This window comes from Nycticebus coucang, chromosome 21 (genome assembly GCF_027406575.1).
Source record: "Nycticebus coucang isolate mNycCou1 chromosome 21, mNycCou1.pri, whole genome shotgun sequence".
NCBI classification, from domain to species: domain Eukaryota; kingdom Metazoa; phylum Chordata; class Mammalia; order Primates; family Lorisidae; genus Nycticebus; species Nycticebus coucang.
The window spans coordinates 53293519-53312826 of NC_069800.1; the positions used below are offsets into that span (position 1 = coordinate 53293519).

The 19308-nt window shown below is 44.3% G+C and overlaps 1 protein-coding gene across 4 annotated transcripts in view; it reads left to right on the top strand.

Moving 5' to 3' along the window:
• Positions 1-19308, top strand: part of EYA2 (EYA transcriptional coactivator and phosphatase 2) — a 279314-nt gene that overhangs the window by 174570 nt on the left and 85436 nt on the right. For 3 of the 4 annotated variants that reach the window (XM_053574516.1, XM_053574515.1, XM_053574517.1), the window contains 3 exons: positions 3884-3951; positions 4687-4864; positions 13991-14133. In XM_053574516.1, the coding sequence (XP_053430491.1) occupies positions 3884-3951; positions 4687-4864; positions 13991-14133 (389 nt within the window). The remainder of the gene's footprint in view (positions 1-3883; positions 3952-4686; positions 4865-13990; positions 14134-19308) is intronic. The other variant, XM_053574518.1, reaches the window with a different exon arrangement.

Sequence of the window (19308 nt, forward strand, 5' to 3'; positions counted from 1 at the left end):
GCCTCTCCCTACCCTTCCTTCTGCCAAGGGCCTTGGAGGCAGGTGGTGAAGACAGTACAGGTAGGTCATAAGAGCTATATTTTTTTGCTTTTTAATTGGGGTAAAATTCCCATAATATAAAATTAACCATTTAAAAGAGCACAATTCCATGGCATTTGGTGTGTTAACAGTGTTGTACAACCACCACTTTTAATTCCAGGGCATTTTCATCCCCCCAAAAGGAGACCCCGGAACCTTTAAACTTGCTCCCAATTCCCCTTCCCCAGCCCCTGGCAACTACTCACCTGCTTTTAGTGTCTATAGATTGGTCTATTCTGGCTGTTTCATATGAAGGGAAATCATTCAGTGTGTGGCCTTTTGTGTCTGGGTCATTCACTCAGCAGAATGTTTTCCAGTTCATCCATGTTGTCCATGAAGCAAGTATCAGTACTTCGTTGCTTTTTAAGGCTGAATAATATCCCATGGTACTGATAGTACCACATTTTGTTTATTTATCCAACTGTCCATGGCCGCTTGAGTTGTTTCCACCTTTTGGCTGCAGCAATTAGTGCAGCTACGAACCTGGGTGTACAAGTGTTTGTTTAAATGCCCATTTTCAACTCTCTTGGCTGTATACTCAGACGTACAATTGCTGGATCAGGTAGTAATTTGACGTGTAACTTTTTCAGAAGGCATCAGACATTTTCCGCAGCTTTCGCATGCCATTTTACATTCCCTTAAGCAATATTAGAAGGTTCTCGTTTCTCCACATCTTCACCAACACTTGTTATTTTTCTTCTTTTCTTTTTATTATGGCCCACCCAGTAGGCGTAAAGAAGTTTTCAGCTGAGTTTTCAGCTCAGACGCTCTTGGGGCTGTCACGGACCTTTCCAACACTGGGTTTCTATAAACTGAATAGCGACATTGGCCTTGGAGGGAAAACGACAGCATCACACAAGTCGCCTCTGGCAGCCCCAGCATAGCATCCAACATGAGGGAATCTCTTTACTTGGTACCAAAGCTGCCTTTGGGCACATTGTCACCCAGGGCCACTCATTCACACTGCAGTGAAGGGCCAGGGCTTTCTCATTCATTTGGTGTGAAATGCAATAAAGATGGATCATTAGAATATGTATTCTGCATGGGGATAATATCAGCCCCAACGGGTCAAAACATGGTTGTTGGGGGAAAGGGGGCAAAAAACATCTGCTCTTTTTATGTATAAAGTACACATATATCTAATCAGAGCTACAGAATATCTTGAATATTAAAATCTCATGGGAGGAGGGCTGATTAGGGAAAAAAAGACATCTAAAAACAATCCTTAGGAAACGGTGACAATAATAAAATAAAAAGTTGAGAGACGAGGAAATTTTAAAAACAACTTCAATTTTTAAAAGTTCTAAGAATATAAAATGCAAAAATGAAATTTTTTTTTTCAAAAATGAAATTTTTATAAGTGCCAAGCCTGATTTATTTTGTTATTCAGATTTAGCAGACATGAAATTATCGTGGTAGTCGTTCTAGAGGTTTCGCTGGCTCTTGGGTTCTGTGTTTATCTTGATGCAGACTGGTGCAGTCTGCAGTTTATACTTCAGTGGTGCTGGGATGATGCATCACTGCATTCTGGAGGTCTTTCTGGAATTATCTTAACTCCTGGTGTATCTGTTCCCTTGACTGTTGTCAGTCTCTCCTTCCTGAATGTCACTGTCAACCTCTTCCCTGCCTGCCATATCTAGAACAATACCTACCACATGGTGCTATTTGGCAGGTCACTAGGAAATGAATTGTTGAATAAACAAGCACATGAATGAATGAATGAATGAGTCGATAGACCCTTAAAAATGGTTTTACTGAGTTAGGCATCAAGAGTTTACTTATACTTAAACCCAAGAAAAGAATCAAACAAAAAAAGGCAGCATTTCTCTGCTATAATAGAAACTCAAAACAGCAATGTCTTCGACAAAAAAGTAGGATGTTTCTTTCTCACCTGAAAGTCCTCACTGATGTGGCAGTTCTGGCCTGCAAACCTAACAGGGGTTCAAGATCCTTATATCTTCCTGCTCAGTCGTGCCACCCACCTATTCCACAGGGAAAGAGAAGACCTGTTGTGCCCTTCAAGGGCATAGCCAGGAAGTTGCTCGCATTAATTTACTCCTGTCCCCTTTGTCTAGAATTCTTTATGTGGCCACATGTGGCCACAAGGGATGCTGGGAATTATAGAGTTCATTCTAATGAGCCATGTGCCCAGCTTACGAGCAGAGATTCTTTTAATGTAAGAAAGAAGCAAATGAATATTGGGGGGGCCCTAGCAGGACCTGCTACTTGAGACAGGACTTTTTTTCATCTCAGCCTTGCCTCCCCCAGCCTTCACTGGGCATTGCATCAGCCAGAGGGAGGCATAAGGTGGGGGCTTCACATGCCCGCACCAAGGTGGATCTACTTGTGAAAGCCCCCCAGAGACCACCTACTGCAACACAAAGCTTTTAGGCTACGTGTCCCCCCTTCCCGGGTCCTCTCTGGCACAGAACGGACGTCCCCCTGCAGGCTCTCTGTGGCTGCCCTCACGCTGCAGTTTGTTCAGCTGTCCATTCTTGGGATGACCCTGGGTCACAAAATGAAAATAAACAGGAAGATGCTTTTGGGGAAAGAATACCAAGAGACAAGACTGTGACCTATTGGTTTCCAAACCTGCCCTGAGTCATCATTCAGAAGGTTGACACAGAAGAAAAGAGAAATCAAAAGATAAAACATCCAGGAAATGCATCCAGGAGCCTTTTGGAGACAAGTGGTTTTCTAAGCTTCAGCAAGTAGGGTTGCCGTGGTAACCAGAACCAAACAGACAACCTTGACGGAAGTAGGCTGGCCTAGACCTTCTGCTAAACATGTCTGGGCAGGCCATCAAGGACAGAGTGAGATCGCAGCATGTGCTGGTGTGGACACATTCTGTGGTTTCTGGGCCTTACAGCTGCCATGTAATAGCCATTAGGAAAGAGGAACTCAGGGTGACCAACCACCTGGTTCATGCTCTCTTCGCCCAGCCAGCTCTTTTTTTTTTTTTTTATTGTTGGGGATTCATTGAGGGTACAATAAGCCAGGTTACACTGATTGCAATTGTTAGGTAAAGTCCCTCTTGCAATCATGTCTTGCCCCCATAAAGTGTGACACACACCAACGCCCCACTCCCCTCCCTCCGTCACTCGCCAGCTCTTTTTTCATCCTTCGGATGTAACTTCCTCCAGGAAGCCTGCCCTGACCCCATGCATGAACAGTCAGCATTACAGGGCCCTTCCTCCTGCCCCAAGCTCCCTGTGAAAGCAGCTTACTAGACACTTCCTTCTCTCCCACATCCCCAGTCCCCAGCATGGAGCCACCCTCCAAGACATGGATATAGCTTATTTGGTAGATTTGACTTTGGAAACGTGTAAATACTTTACATGATTATAAAACACATTTGAAAAAGTAATTCCTAAAATTTGATAGCAAATGGAAACAAACAGACCTAACTGTACCGTTCTGGAGAGGACAGTGGTGACAGCTGCATGACTGTGACTGTGCTTAGTGCCACTGGACCATTAACTTCAAGTTCAACATTTACCATCTTATAGGCAGCTCACAAATTTTGAAAAAATAAATTATTCTTTTCAGAATATAATTATCACGGACCAGAATGGGTGTGGGATACGGTATCTCATTGATTACTCACCACAACCCTTTGAAAAAGATGTCATTTATTTGCTTCATCCATTAAGGAAACTGAGGTGCAGAGAGGTTTGGTAACAGGGTCACGGGTTCTGTCCCAGCCTGGCAGACCTCAAAGACCCCACCTTGCCGAGGTATTGGTCTCCTCCACTTTCCCCTCCGACTAAATCTTCATCCACACCCCTGTTCCTCCTCCCTGCAGGCACCACTGGGATCTACCAAGGCACAAATGGACTGACCAACACGGCTGGATTCGGGAGCGTGCACCAGGTAAACTTAGCTCTCTCCCAGTTCTTTTCTGTTTTTTTCCTTAGATAGTCCCCACAGGTCAAGGCACCCTAACCAGAGAGCCCACTTACACTCACAAGCACCACCAAAAACTCAGCCTCTTAATTCCACGGCTTTGGAAACTATGAGATTTCCAAAATGTCGTGGCAATATACGAGTAGCTTGGTCTTGACATGAGCCCAAGCTACCCGTTGACTGTTAAATTTGGCATATATGAATGCAAATGTGCATGATCTTTTGCCAGACCGTGGGCTTCTCTAGGGTGACAATACACCTTGCTCACCTCCGCATCCCCGGTATTGAGAGCTGCACCCAGTAGGGGCTTTATCAATGCTTATTAAACTGAACTAAGTCATCTCTACAAAGACGAATGCTGCCTAATATTTTGATTCTGTTGGCTTCACTGAGAGCAAATCAAGAACGAACGGGCTGAAGGTCTGCAGGACTCTGTGCACTATTTGTATACCTCTGCCGTAAGCCTACAATTATTTCAGAACAAAAGGTTGATGTGCTTTCAGGCTATTGTTAGAATGAAGCTATCCCAGGGTATATAACAGTGACCAAGACAGGTGCTGTCAGGGCCGCCCCTGTATCCCTCAGGGTCGCCTGCTGACCTCCAGCTGCCAGTATCTGCATCCCTGGGTCTGAGCCTGAAGCAAAGGTCATGCCCACAAAGCTTCCTTACTCATGTCCTTGGCTTGTTCTCTCTCCTCCCAGGACTACCCTTCCTACCCCGGCTTCCCTCAGAGCCAGTATTCCCAGTATTACAGCTCATCCTACAGCCCGCCGTACGTCCCGGCCAGCAGCATCTGCCCTTCACCCCTCTCCACATCCACCTACGTCCTCCAGGAGGCACCTCACAACGTCCCCAGCCAGAGTTCTGAGTCGCTGGCCGGTATGTTCAGCCACTGTCGTATGGTCATTCACAGCTGTGGTCTCAGAGCTTATATGAAGAACAGACCTGGACATAGGTCCCAATTGTAATGAACGGGTGGCCCAAGGGCTAACCCCATCTCTTAGGCATGTTTTTTTGGTCTTTATGTGTGGGTGTGTGTGTTTAACTTCATTTGTGTTTAAAAGTCAGAAAATGTTACCTAAAGATTTTAACTTCTGGCCTGCCTTGAAAGATCTGGCCACCCCAGCCACATTACTGAGGAACACCGCTGAGTTGAAACTAAGTGTGACTGCCTGTTTGAGAAAGGATGCATGCGATTCCACATCTAGCCAGCTTAACCCAAGGTCATTATCTGCCTGGCCCATGTAAGCCTGAGAGTTTGTGAGCCCTGGTCCAAAATGAAAGGAAACTAGTGTTTATTGCCCATCCGTTATGTACCAAGCACTTACCTGTGCGGTCTTCTCTAATCACATATACATTCAACAAGTGTTTATTAAGCACCTACTGTATTCTAGGCACTCCGTTAAGTTTGGGAAATAACGTGCAGTACAGACTTGATCTTTGCAGACAGTAATCAGATAATCATACAAACGCTCCATGACAAACTGTGATAAGGAAAGCCAGAATCCTCGCAAAACAGATTGTATGTCACCCTCCCCCTTTTCCAAATAAAAACAATGAAGATCAGAGTGATAAGGAACTTACTAGTAAAGTGGTGGCACTGGGATTCAAATCCAGGTCTGTCGGACTCCGTAATCAGCGCCTCTGCTGACCCCTGGCTGGATGTGGCCAAGAATGTCGTTAAAACCCCACTGGAGAACAGAAGGGCCCAGGCCTTCAAATGTTTCTAATAGGCGTTCAAATGTATGACTTGGGGTTCTCAAGTATTATAGAATCCTTCAAAAAGTCCTTAAGTGTGTTCATGTCTAAGGACACGACAGTTTTAGGAAAGCTTTTTCTTAGTTATAACTTTTGAGCTTCAAAAGATAGAAAATCCAATTCAAATTCATTTAAGTAAAAAAAAAGGAATTTTTAGGCATATGTAAACAAAAGGGACAAAGGTTTAGGGCTGGGTTTAGGGATTCCAATATAATGCTGGGACTTCATCTCTCTCCTCCTCATGGCTCTGCATTTTTCTGGGTTCATTTCATCCTCAAGCAGGCTCTGGCCCTATGCTGGCAAAGACAGCTGCCAGATCCAGCCTGCTGACCCACCCCAGTAAACAGAGATCCTCTTTCCTAATAGTTCCAGCAAAAGTCTCAAGTCAGTCTCAAGCTGAGACTTTTAGTTTTAACTCTTGAATTTCCCATTGGCCCAGCTTAGGTCACATGCTCGATCATGGGACGGGATGGTGGGCTGGGCAGCCCATGTGAGTCTCCTGCCACAGCTGGAGCTAAAGTTGGGGTCAACCTCACGTCAAACACATGGACTGAGAATGAAGGAGAGGTGGTTTCCCAAAGAAACCGAGAGCACTAACTGGAGGACAAAAGAAACCCCGGATGAGCAAAAACAACAGATATCCACAGCCTTGATACGGATCCCACCTAGACTATGCGCAACATAGGGCAGGGTCCACATCCTAGCCCCTTTGTGGTCATAGAACCTGGCACATCCCTGTGCAAATAACTCAACAGCCTGTGGACTCATCCGTTCATCCCTCAACTCTGCTGTGCGTTTGTCTTCTCTTTTATGACATGGTTTAGGCTTACCAACTTTAAATAACAGCCGCAAAACATGAGAACGTCTAAATATAAAGACGGTATCATTCAATTTTGTTCTTTTTCTTCTTTTCTGAAACCTACTGATAATCTAGGGTTTTGTGGAAGCTAAGCTAGGGTGCTGGTGTGTAGACATTCATTAACGAATATTAATTGGCTGATTGAAAAACAAAGGGAACACCCACGTCTTTTGTTCCTAAGGGTTCTTGGTATGGCTATTGGTTTTAACCCTTGTATTTCCCATCAGATAGGGTGTGATTTATCCTTGATTTGATGACAAAATGTGGACAAAACCATGTTTAAGGTTTACAGCTTGAGCATTAATTTTGGTCACTGTGTTCTCATCTCAGAGTATTTAACGAATGGGTAGTGTCTATTTAACACTTTCCAAAATTGCTTTCTTCAAAGAGTTTGAAGGTTAGCAGACTTTTTTTTTTGAGGGGGGGTCATAATTTTGAATTATCTTCAGCCATCCTGCTTTTCAGAAAGTGGCCCCTCCAAACTGGTGTCAACAAAAGAAAAAAAAAACTGATGAGGAATTAGGGCAGAGAGAAAATACAAGCAGGAAATCTTCAATTAGATACCTCTATCCACCTATAATTCGATAGTGAACTGAATGGTAAACCAAAAACTTCTTTGTAAGAATTTGGGCTCTGTGGGAAGGTCATCTTTATTCCCCATCAGGATGAATATAAAGGCTCATTGTGTCTCTTTAAATTTTTTTTTTTTTACTGTTTCCTTCTGTGCTTCATTTACCCCTTGACCTAAGGTTCAACAATAAGCGATTGAGATAGTTTTTACTGTGTGTCTAACAGGTTCACATAAAATCTAATGACTTAAATAATTGTCAGCTATAACCAAGTTCTCTTTTCCCTTTTCCCCAGTTTTTATTGTAAAGGAAGGGCATGAAAGCACACCTCTGTGCACATGTACCCGGGCACACGTGCACACACACACCCTACACTCTTTTAAAATTCTCCATAAAAACTCTACTTTTGAAATTATCCAGGACATCCTTGAGTGGTTGGTTCCAACCTCCAGAGGTTCAAGAGGTGTATATATTACTGACAGCTCCTGCTCGCTCTTCCCATTGCCTGGATACAGTATTCTGATGCTCCTCACCACTCCCAGCCCTGCTCCCCACCACGGGACGCTCTGCGCTAACATGCTTTAACCTTTATACGAAGTGCCAAGGATTTGCAGATGATTGCCGGGCAATTTGCTGATGGAGTGGAAAATACCATTTTTACCCAAGAGAAAAAAAAAAAAAAATCAGCATTTGGTTGCTTAAGGTTTTCTTCTTTTTTTTTTTTTTTTTGAGACAGAGTCTCACTATATCACCCTTGGTAGAGTGCCATCGCATCACAGCTCACAGCAACCTCCAACTCTTGGGCTTATGCAATTCTCTTGCCTCAGCCTCCCAAGTAGCTGGGACTGCAGGCCCCCGCCACACAACGCCTGACTATTATTTTGTTACAGTTGTCATTGTTTAGCAGGCCCAGGCCGGGTTCAAACCCGCCTGCCTCAGTGTGTGTGGCCAGTGCTCTAACCACTGAGCTACAGGCACCAAGCCTCTTTTTAAATTTTTAAGGAGGATACAAATTATCTAAAAGGAAGTTGAAGGATCTTTTTTAACTCCTAAGATCATCTCCCACAGCCAAAAAAAAGAATTAATTTAATTTAACAAATTTTGGAATTTGTTTTAATCTCTCAAGAAGAAGCTTGGAAGTCTCTTCCAGGCGATTTGCCAACATCAAACAATATTGAAAATGCATGTGCCCTTTAACCCAACTTTTCTAGATTTAAGACTTTATCCTAAAGATAATCTCCTACCTCACTACAAAGATTCACATAAAAAGAATATTTAGTGAAAGATCATCATAGCAAAAAAATGGAAACAACTTGGACATCCATTACCAAAGAACAGATTGAATAAGTCGTGGTGCGGCCATGCTATACACCTGTTAGAAAAAGTAAGGTAGACACATCTGTGCTAACGTGAGTCCCTCTTTAAGCAATTGTGATAGGCGAACAAAAGCAATGTGAGTGTGCCTCTTTTTAAAAGTAAAAGTGTAGGTTAATACCCATATTGCCATAGGAAATTTCTGGAAGAATACAAAAGTAATTGTTAATGGCCATTTTGTCCGGAAAAGAAAACTGGAGATCTGGAATGAAAAGAAAAGACTGTGTAACACACAACCTATGGGACACTCCACCCAACAAGAGCAAATACACATGGAAATTTTACCAAAACGAACATATTAGAGACCATAAAACAAATGTTAGCACATTTAGAAGAATCAAGGCACACAAAGTATGTTCTCTTCCACAAAAATGGAATTAAATTAGAAGTAAATAACAGAAAGATTTCTAGAAAATTCTCAATTTTTAGAAGCTAAATAACATACTTCTAAATAACCCATGAGTCAAACAAGAAATCAAAGGGAAATTAAAAAGTTCTTTGAACTGAATGAAAATGAAAACAAAACATATCAAAATTTATGGAATGTCATTAAGGTTGTTCTTAAAAGGAAATTTATAGCTCTTCATTCCTGTACCAGAAAAGAAGAAAGATTACAAACTAGAGACCTCCTCTTCTACCTTAGGAAACTAGAGGAAAAAGGATATATTAAGCCCAAGCAAGCAGAAGAAAGAAAGTAAAAGATCAGAATGGAAATCCATGAAATCAGAGACAGAAAAACAATAAAGAAAAATCAGTGAAAATAAAAGCTGTTTCTTGCAGTATGGAGGTGTTTGCTAGAATCTGTGCGCAGATTTGCCTGCCATGAGATCCTAATGCTGAGAGACCACAAAGGAGGGCCTCGTGCGACGGCCACCTGACCAACATCAACTGCTCATATGTTTCCACTGCATCATCCTCAAGCAAATGATCAGGGTGGAAAATGGTAGCACAGGGCTAGGCATTTAATAAAAGCTCTCTATCCATAGATTGCTAAGGTTGTCCTGAAATGGGCTGTTAGAAGATGCTGGCCATTAAGACTTGTTAAGCCATTAATATATCACTGAATATGTCGTTCCATGTTTAACAGTAAACATCTGTCTTACTCAGCGGGGATGAAATTTCTAGACTTCCCTTTGCTATCTTTACTCAGATTTTCATAAAGACATACATATGGTGGCAGCACCCGTAGCTCAGTCAGCAAGGGCTCCGGCCACATACTCCTAGGGTGGCAGGTTCGAACCCAGCCCGGGTCTGCTGAGCAACAATGACAACTGTAACCAAAAAATAGCCGGGCGTTGTGGCGGGCGCCTGTAGTCCCAGCTACTCGGGAGGCTGAGGCAAGAGAATCGCTTAAGCTCAAGTGTTCGAGGTTGCTGTGAGCTATGATGTCACAGCACTCTAACCAGGGCAACATAGTGGGACTCTGTCTCACAAAAAAATAAAAAAAAGACATACATATGGAAGAAAGCATTTTAGAAGCAGTATTACCTTACACCTCTCTTTATTCATTTTTAAAAAGATGGTTTGGGACCCCCATAATAAAACTTAAAATAAAATTGATAAAACTCTAGATGGACTGATAAAAGAGGAAAAAAGGAAGATAATATCAATAATAAAATTAGCAAGGTGACATCACTGCAGATCTTACAAGGATAATAATGCAATTTTGTGAATGTCATGCCAATTAAATTTGACAACTCACATGAAATGGACAAATTCTTTGTAGGACAAAAACAACTAAAGCTCACTCAAAAAGCACTAGATAACCTAAGTAGGTCTGTATCTCATCAATAAATTGAATTGTTGTTAAAAAAAAAATCTTCTCACAAAGAAAATGTCAGACCCTAGACGGCTTTGCTGATTAATTCTACCAAAGATTTAAGTAAGAAATGCCAACTCTTCAGAAAATTAAAGAAGGAATACTAACATTACTCTGATGCCAAACATAGAAAAATTTGAGACAGGATGTTTGCAAATGAAGTCAAACAATATATTTTGAAAGAATAATATACCAATGATCAAGTAGAGATTATCTCAGAGATGCCAGGTTAGTTTAAAATTTGAAAGTCAATCAATATAATGTGCCATGGGCGGCGCCTGTGGCTCAGTGGGTAGGACCCCAGCCCCATATACCAAGGGTGGCAGGTTCATTCCCAGCCCCGGCCAAACTGCAACAAAAAATAGCTGGGCGTTGTGGCGGGTGCCTGTAGTCCCAGCTACTTAGGAGGCCGAGGCAGGAGAATCACCTAAGCCCAGGAGTTGGAGGTTGCTGTGAGCTGTGTTGCCCACAGCACTCTACTGGGGGGCAATAAAGTGGACTCTGTCTCTAAAAAAAAAAAATTATATATATTACATGTATATAGCACCATATCTATATACTAGGGGGTGATATCATCTCAATAAATGCAGGAAAAAAAATTTCTCAAAGTCCAAATCTATTCCCGAAATACCAAAGTAGAAGATAGAAGGGAACTTTCTTTATCAGAAAAGGCCATGTGATACACGGTAGACCGAATGCATCTCCCCTAAAGTCCATATGTTGAATCCCTAATGGCCGATGAGGTAGTATTTGGAGGTGGGGACTTTGGGAGGTAATTAGGTCATAAAGGTGAAGGCCTTATGAATGAAATGAATGCCTTTATTGGAAAAACAAAAGAAATCTCTTTCTCTGCTATGTGAGGATACAGCAAGAAAGTATCCACCTGCGGGCGGCTCCTATGGCTCAGTCGGTAAGGCGCCAGCCCCATAAACCGAGGGTGGCGGGTTCAAACCCGGCCCCGGCCAAACTGCAACCAAAAAATAGCTGGGCATTGTGGCGGGCGCCTGTAGTCCCAGGTACTCGGGAGGCTGAGGCAGGAGAATCGCTTAAGCCCAGGAGTTGGAGGTTGCTGTGAGCTGTGTGAGGCCACGGCACTCTACCGAGGGCCATAAAGTGAGACTCTGTCTCTACAAAAAAAAAAAAGAAGAAGAAGAAAGAAAGTATCCACCTGCAAGACAGAAAGAGCCCTCACTAGGAATTGAATCAGCCAGCATCTTGACCTTGGACTTCCCAGCCTCCAGAATTGGGAGAAATAAATTTCCCTCATACGCTGCTGGTGGGAATGTGAAATGGTACAACCATTTTGGAAAATGATTCAGCAGTTTCTTAAAAAGTTGAACGTTACTTACCATATGACCCACAATCACACTCATCCAAAAAAAAAACTAAAACCTTCATTTATATGAAGACTGATGACCGACCATTCATAGTAGCATCCATCCAAAATCTAGAATCAACCCCAGTGTCCATCCACAAGTGACTGGATAAACAAATGGCAGTGTAACTCTTTATTCTCAAGAATTTACAAGCTTAAGTTAAAAGTTGCTTTTTTCTTTTGATTGCGTTTTTTTTTAATACCCCCTACTAACTTGGTTTCACACACATCTTATTTTTAGACCTTTCTTAGGTAAGCTGGCATTTACCCTTCTTTTTTTATAATATTCGCCTGAATTTTAATGAGAGCAACAAATATTTTCTAAGCCCCAGTAGCCTTAAACTACCAAGTGAATCAGGATGGACCTTATTTACATTGCTCTTCAGCATGTGTGAATTTAGAAGAAATTCTTTCTCCAGAAGAAAGTCCTTGCTGGCTTAGTGTTTGTAAATCTCTAATGCTGTATCCTGAAAATCTTGGAGAGTTGGAGAACACCCAGCCGTCCTGACAAGGCAAAATCACATCTTTTCTTATTATAACCTTCGCCTGCTAAGAAGTTTTAGAAATATTAAATAAACAAAGTTTAGCCCCTTGGGTTTTGGAGGGAAATAGTCCTTCCAGGGTGGGAAAAAAACCTAGTCCATTGCCAAGTATTTTTAGAGAAAGGCATTTCCCTCTGATGATTCAAGAACTGGCGGTTATAGAAGGAGAGATGGAGTCCTCAGGATACATTTGGGGCTAAAACAAGTAACCATAGAGTATGAAAGAGAGGCAGGATGTCCTTGCAGGTGCCAGGCTAGTTGACAATTCTGTCACTCTCTAGTGACAAGGACAGGCCCACATTTTAGTTCTGGCTCTGCCTCTCATTTGCAGAGTAACAAGGGGCAAGTTAGGTCACCGAGCTAAACCTGAGCTCCCTATGAAACAGAGACGATGAAGCGTCATAAAAAGCCCTGCATTTCCAACTTCTGGGCTTCAACCACAACACAATACAGACATTGGCTTTGGGACCTGAGTCCAGGACAGCGCTGCTCCACTTGTTTGGGCCCATTAGACAGTTGCCCCAAAGCAAGAGCAGCAGCCTCAGCAGTGGCCCAGGAACGCCTCCCTGATGAGAAGCAGCAGGTGCCCCGGCCTGCCCTGCACCTTCTCACTGACCGATATCGCCTGATTGCCAGCTGCGCTAGATGCTTTTACAAATAGAATCTCAATCCTCAAACTAACAAAACTCTCAACTGGTAAAGCTGAAAAGACTTGCTTTTAATAGACGACAGGGGGTCCAGTAGGAGAGGAACACAGAGAGTGCCCACGCCTCATTTCCCTCTGGAAGGGGACTGGGGGACTCTAAAAGGTAGGAGAGTTTGATGCCCAGCTCATGTGAATACCTTTTGCCTTCCTTCCCTTAGTCTGGGGACACCCAGGCTCTGTGATAGGGAGCGGGAAACACTATCATTATAGCCCCAGTGGCCTCTCCCTCATGTCCTCAGGCTCAGCTGTCCCCTCATCCATGAGGCCCTCCCGGACTAGCCCCACATAAATGAATGTAGCCTTACCCTGATTTATTAATTCTCTGTACCACGTGCCCCACCTGCCATAATACAGGTTTACCTGTTTATTTGTCTAACGTCCCTCTCCTCTCACTAGAGTGGAAGTGCTGTGAGATCTAGACCCGCCCCAGTGTCTGGGTCAGTGCCTGCTGGCCAAATAGCCATTGGATGGGTGGAAGACAAGGATTGTCATGAATGGGCAGTTTAAGACTGCCAGAAGTAGCTTCCATGACGCGTGATTGCCGCCTTTGGGACCTACCACTTTGGAGTTAGACGATGCTGGTGTAGGATTTCCTGGGAGGAAAAATGTGGGGAGAATTCAGCTGGCCACACTGACGGCCCTGGAGCGAGTACGGAATGTAGTTCTCAAACTTAAGCAGCACCGTGGTCCCCTGGTAGGGCTTTTGAAAACACAGATTGCTGGGCCCCAGTCCCAGGGTTTCCAATTCTGTAGATCTGGTGCAGGGCCTGAGAATTTGCATTTCTAACAAGTCCCCAGATGATGCTCTGGTTGAGGAGCACATTCTGAGAGCCCCTGGTAAGGTGGGCAGTGGGCCCTCCAGCTGGGATGGAGGGCTACCCCTGGCTAAGTATCAAAATCATCTGGGATTTTTTTTTTTAAAACAGAGTCTCACTCTGTCACCCTGGGAGTGAGATGCCCAGCAAAGTGCCTGAATTGTCCCCCATTCCTTTTCCTACCCCAGGCGAATACAATGCGCACAACGGACCTTCCACACCAGCAAAAGAGGGAGACACAGACAGACCACATCGGGCCTCAGACGGGAAGCTCCGAGGCCGCTCTAAGAGGAGCAGTGACCCCTCCCCAGCGGGGGACAGTGAGATTGAGGTAATCCACAGGGCTTGCGTACGACTTGGTGAATGAAATGTAACCTCCGTCTGAGGCCCAAACAGGTGGGGGGACAGTTTTCTCCAAGTATGTAGGGGAGAAGTGCCCTGTGTGTTCACAAAGCGCAGGCACAGAGTGGAGATCATCGGAAGGGAAATGTGGGGAGCATTCAGCTGGCCACACTGACGGCCCTGGAGCGAGTACGGAGCGTGGTTCTCAAACTTAAGCAGCACTGTGGTCCCCTGGTAGGGCTTTTGAAAACACAGATTGCTGGGCCCCTGTCCAAGATTTCCGATTCTGTCCATCTGGTGCGGGGCCTGAGAATTTGCATTTCTAACAAGTCCCCAGATGATGCTCTGGTTGGGGACCACATTCTGAGAGCTCCTGGTAAAGTGGGCAGTGTGCCCTCCACCTGGGGTAGAGGGCTACCCCTGGCTAAGTATCAAAATCGTCTGGGATGTTTTTTTAAGGCAGAGAGTCACTCTGTCACCCTAGGTAGAGTGCCGTGGCATCATTGTAGCTCACAGCAACCTCAAACTTTTGAGCTCAAGAGATCCTCTTGCCTCAGCCTCCTGAGTAGCTAGGACTACAGGCGGCCACCACTGCCCCTGGCTAATTTGCTAGTTTTTTCTATTTTTAGTAGAGACAGGGTCTTGCTGTGGTTCAGACTGGTCTCCAACTCTTAAGCTCAAGCAATCTACCTGCTTCAGCCTCCCAGAGTGCTAGGATTATCGGCATGAACCACCATACCCCGCCCTTGGGGTGCCTTATAAAAACCAGATTCCCAGCCCCTGTCCCAGACAGTTGAAGAGACTCGCCTGGAGACCTGGTGGTGAAGGGTAGTTTTAGAAGCTCCCCCTGGTGACTGCAATACCTTAGATATTTATCTACCTGAATGCCGGCTGACGTAAATTCACATCTAATTTCTATGACTCTGACTTTCTCAGTGGTTCTCAACCTGGATTGCATATTACACTCACTTGGGGAACTTTGACAGCCTTTATTCTCAAGCTGCACCCCAGAATTAAATCAGCTTCCCTGAGGGTGGGACCCAAGCATCAGTATTTTTAAAGCTCCCTGGGCAATCCTGACATGCAGCCCAGACAGAGAACTAGTAGTCTAAAGGATGCTCCAGTCTTTTTCTTTCTTTTTTTTTTTTTTTTTTTTTAGAGACAGAGTCTCATTTTATCGCCCTTAGTAGAGTGCTGTGGCATCACAGCTCACAGCAACCTCCAACTCCTAGGTTTAAGCGATTCTTTTGCCTCAGCCTCCCAAGTAGCTGGGACTACAGGCACCCAGCACAACAGCCAGCTATTTTTTTGTTGTTGTTGCAGTTTGGCCGGGGCTGGGTTTGAACCCACCACCCTTGCTATATGGGGCCAGCGCCCTACCCACTGAGCCACAGGTGCCTCCCCTAGTCTTTTTCTTCTCATTGTATCTGAGGTTTTCAACATGTTGGTACGGGACACACATAGATAGTAAAATGATTACAGTAATGAAGTGGATTAACATGTCTGTCATCTCACATACTCTTTTTGTGTGACAAGAGCAGCTAAAATCTACTTAACAAAAATCTGAATACAGTTTTATTCACTTTAGTCCTCGTGTTGTATATTAGATCTCTGGACTTGCTCATCTCCAGTCTTTATTACCATAAAGCAAGTACCACATGTAAGATTATTGGTCAGGCACTGACATTGTCCCCAAAATTAGAATGCATGGATGAGGGGACTAGTGGAGACCCAGGCAAAATGAATGCCAAGAAAAAAGAAACCTACTGTTATCTGTTGGGGAAAAATGGGCAAATTCACTGCTTTGAAGGAATTTGCAAAAGGCAGTCATCTGTGGGCTTGGGTGTGCTGCTGGTAACTACGTATATGGGGCGTTCTGACAAAGCCTGGGTCTGTGCGAGGCCACTCAAATGCACCCTCATCCCACCTCGTGGAGAATCCCGTGCACCGTATGTAGCAGCTACTACACTCAGCCACAAACTCAGATGGGCTAAGAAATGCCATCTTCACGATTTCCTTCCAAATCAATGTAATTTTAACGCTTGCGTCCTCATCCCACCAGGATGGTTAGACATTTTATCTCATTATCAGCAGAATTGTATGAGAATCCCGGGGTCTCAGAAGGCAGGAGAGGCTCTACTGCCCAGCATGACCTGGTGACTGCTGCCTTCCTCATGGTCAAAGCCTGCAGCAGTCAGTGAAAGTCCAGCCACTCACTGGGGTTTCCGTGCTATTCTTTGTATGTGAAAATAAGTCCTCATTGAGACTAAGAACCTTGGAGTATTAGCTATATTCCTTTGCTTGCAAGCAACAGAAACCAATTCTGGTTACACACTTTAGCGAAAAGGAATGAACATTACTGGGTGAAAATGACCATGAGAGGAAGCCAGAAAACTGAGTTGTTTGTTTTGTTTTGTTTGAGACAGAGTCTCACTCTGTCACCCTGGGTAGAGTGCTGTGGCATCCTAACTCACAGCAACCTCAAAGTCTTGGGTTTGAACAATCTTCTTGCCTCAGCCCCCCGAGTAGCTGGGAGTACAGGCATGTGCCACTACATCTGGTTAGTTTTTCTATTTTTGGTAGAGATGGATCTCACTCTTGCTCAGGCTGGTCTCAAACTTCTGAGCTCAAGCAATCTGCTCACCTCTGCGAATTACAGGCGTGAGCCACCACATCTGGCCTAAAACTGAGTTCAGAAAGACGGTAGGAAAGTCAGTGCTGAGAAAGCTAGGGGACCTTTGAGGCGCTGCCCCTGCCGGAGAGCCAACCATTTAGATTCTGATGACACTTCACTCAGTGTTATCTAAGGAGACGGCTTCCCATTGGCCTGGCTTGGTTCTTGTGCTTGGCCCATAACTGATAGTCCCACCAAGACAGCACACAAGAGGGAAGAAGGTCAGGATGCTCTTACCAGAAGACCTGGGGACGGATGCTGGGACCCCACACAACAAATGCTAACTGCCAGGGCTTTTGATATTTAGCCACTACTCACTAGTTCAGCTATAGCAGTTGTTTATGGCCACTGTTAGTTCTGAAGGTGTTAAATACATATTATGCCAGCCATGGTGGCTCAAGCCTGTAACCCCATCAACTAGGGAGGCCAAGGTAGGAAGATCACTTGAGGCCAAGAGTTCAAAACCAGCCTGAGCAAAATATCCAGACCTCATGTCTGAAAAAATAAGAAAAATTAGCTGGGTGTTGTGGCAGCCACCTGTAGTCCCAGCTACTCAGGAGGCTGAGGCAGGAGAATCTCTTGAGCCCAGAAGTTCAACTGAGCTATGTTTGCACCACTGCACTACAGACTGGGTGACAGAGCGAAATCTTGTCTCCAATAACAATAATAATAATAATGTGGACATATGCTTGTACCCCACACAAGGTCAAGACCCCTGAGGTCTGCCGGCAGCCTTGACTCACCCTAGAACCCTGCCACAGAGCAAGTGTTCCCACTGCTCCGGAGACCACTCTCCGTGCAGCAGATTCCATCCTTGTTTTTCCCATTATTCTTAAAACCCCTCCTGCAAATCAAGGAGACTTTACACAGTTCCTTTAATGGGTTTAGGTCTTTGCAAAAGCCTGGAAGAAAAGTAATTGCCTCTGGGCTGTACTTGCTCTCCACCCTCACATATTCCTAGGATTTTCTACCAGCTTGAAGTTGCAGAGCTATAGAAAACACAGAGGGCAACACGTGCATTAATATTCCACTCCACCCCGACATCACCCAGTCTCCTAACATGGTTTCTGCTCTTGTTGGGAGAGGGTGGGAGTGCAGAGAAATTTTCCACTAAACTGAGAAGGAGGCAGGGAAGGTTATGGCGTGGAAGTCGGGGATTACAGGGTGATATTATTCTGGAAACATCTGCTGCTTGATTCCAGCATAAGTACCACTGGGCAAGAACAGTTGAAAAGGTGTGAGCTGTGTTTCACTTCTGTGCTTAATGTCAGCGTTAAGGATTTGCATGGGTCGCACCTCTTAAGTCTTTGGCAGTTTTGCTAACGACTGAAGCCCACGAGAGAGAAATTAGGCAGGAGTGGAAAGAAGGAAAATTCTGAACATGTACTGGTTAAAATCCTTTGGCTGCAGGTGCCAGAAACCAACTTGAGCGAGCTTAGGCAAAAAAAAGCAGAATTTATTTTAAGGATACAGAGACTGGCTCAGAACTCTAGAGCAAGGGCACAGTGACATATCCACAAGATACTGGAGCCAGCCAGGGAGCCCATATGCCATCATAAAGGTGCTAGAACCTCCAAACAGTGGTGTCTGCAGCGTCCCCATGTGCTGGTCACAGGGCATAACTCTCTTCCAGATCTCCCCTCCAACCCTTCACTCTGCTCCCAACGAAACCCAGGTCTTGGCAAAGTGTCAGGTTCTTTTTGCACCTTTCACCCTCTGTCCTTCTCTCTCTGCAGAGCTGCCCTTCTCTTCCCTTCAGATTGCATGGTCAAACTTTGCCACTACCGGCCCCCCAAGACGAGGACTTTCTTTCTAGGCCCCAATTTTAAAATCCAAAGAAGGGTCAGAGACCCTGGTCCAAGCCATGGTGGCCTAGTGAAGAGGGTCACCCAGAGAACAACCACCAAGGGATTTACCCACTAAAAATCTAGGATGGTGAGGAGTACGGGAGGGCAGACCTTCTTCAGAGAGGATGTAAGAGATAAATTAAGGGAGCCTCCACTAAATTTGAAAATATTGGTTGATTTTTTTTTTTTGAGTGCTATTACCAAAATTTCTAAGTTGAACTGATGCAGCCCAGTTCAGATAAGTTAGGACTTCGCATATTTGAACAGAAGACCTTCTCAAACACTGACTTTCAATTTTACAATGATACATAATAAGAAATATCCTTAATATCAAGACCCAGCACATACATACACATAAATATAACTGGACCAAAAAATTCACAACACAATACTTAGCCCTACGAATTGCTGCAAAAACTCCTATGCTAGAGAACCCGGGATGCCAATTGACCCTTTTCATTCTAGATACTTCTCTTTACCTTTAAATGCATAGCAAATACCATTGTGTAAATACAGACATTGACTTCCAAAGAGTTTTGTTGTTGTTGTTGTTGTTTTGGAAGATCAAAGTTTATTTACTGCATACAAAACAACCAAAAACCAAAAAAAGGAAGGGAAAGAAAAGAAAAAGATACTCTACCAA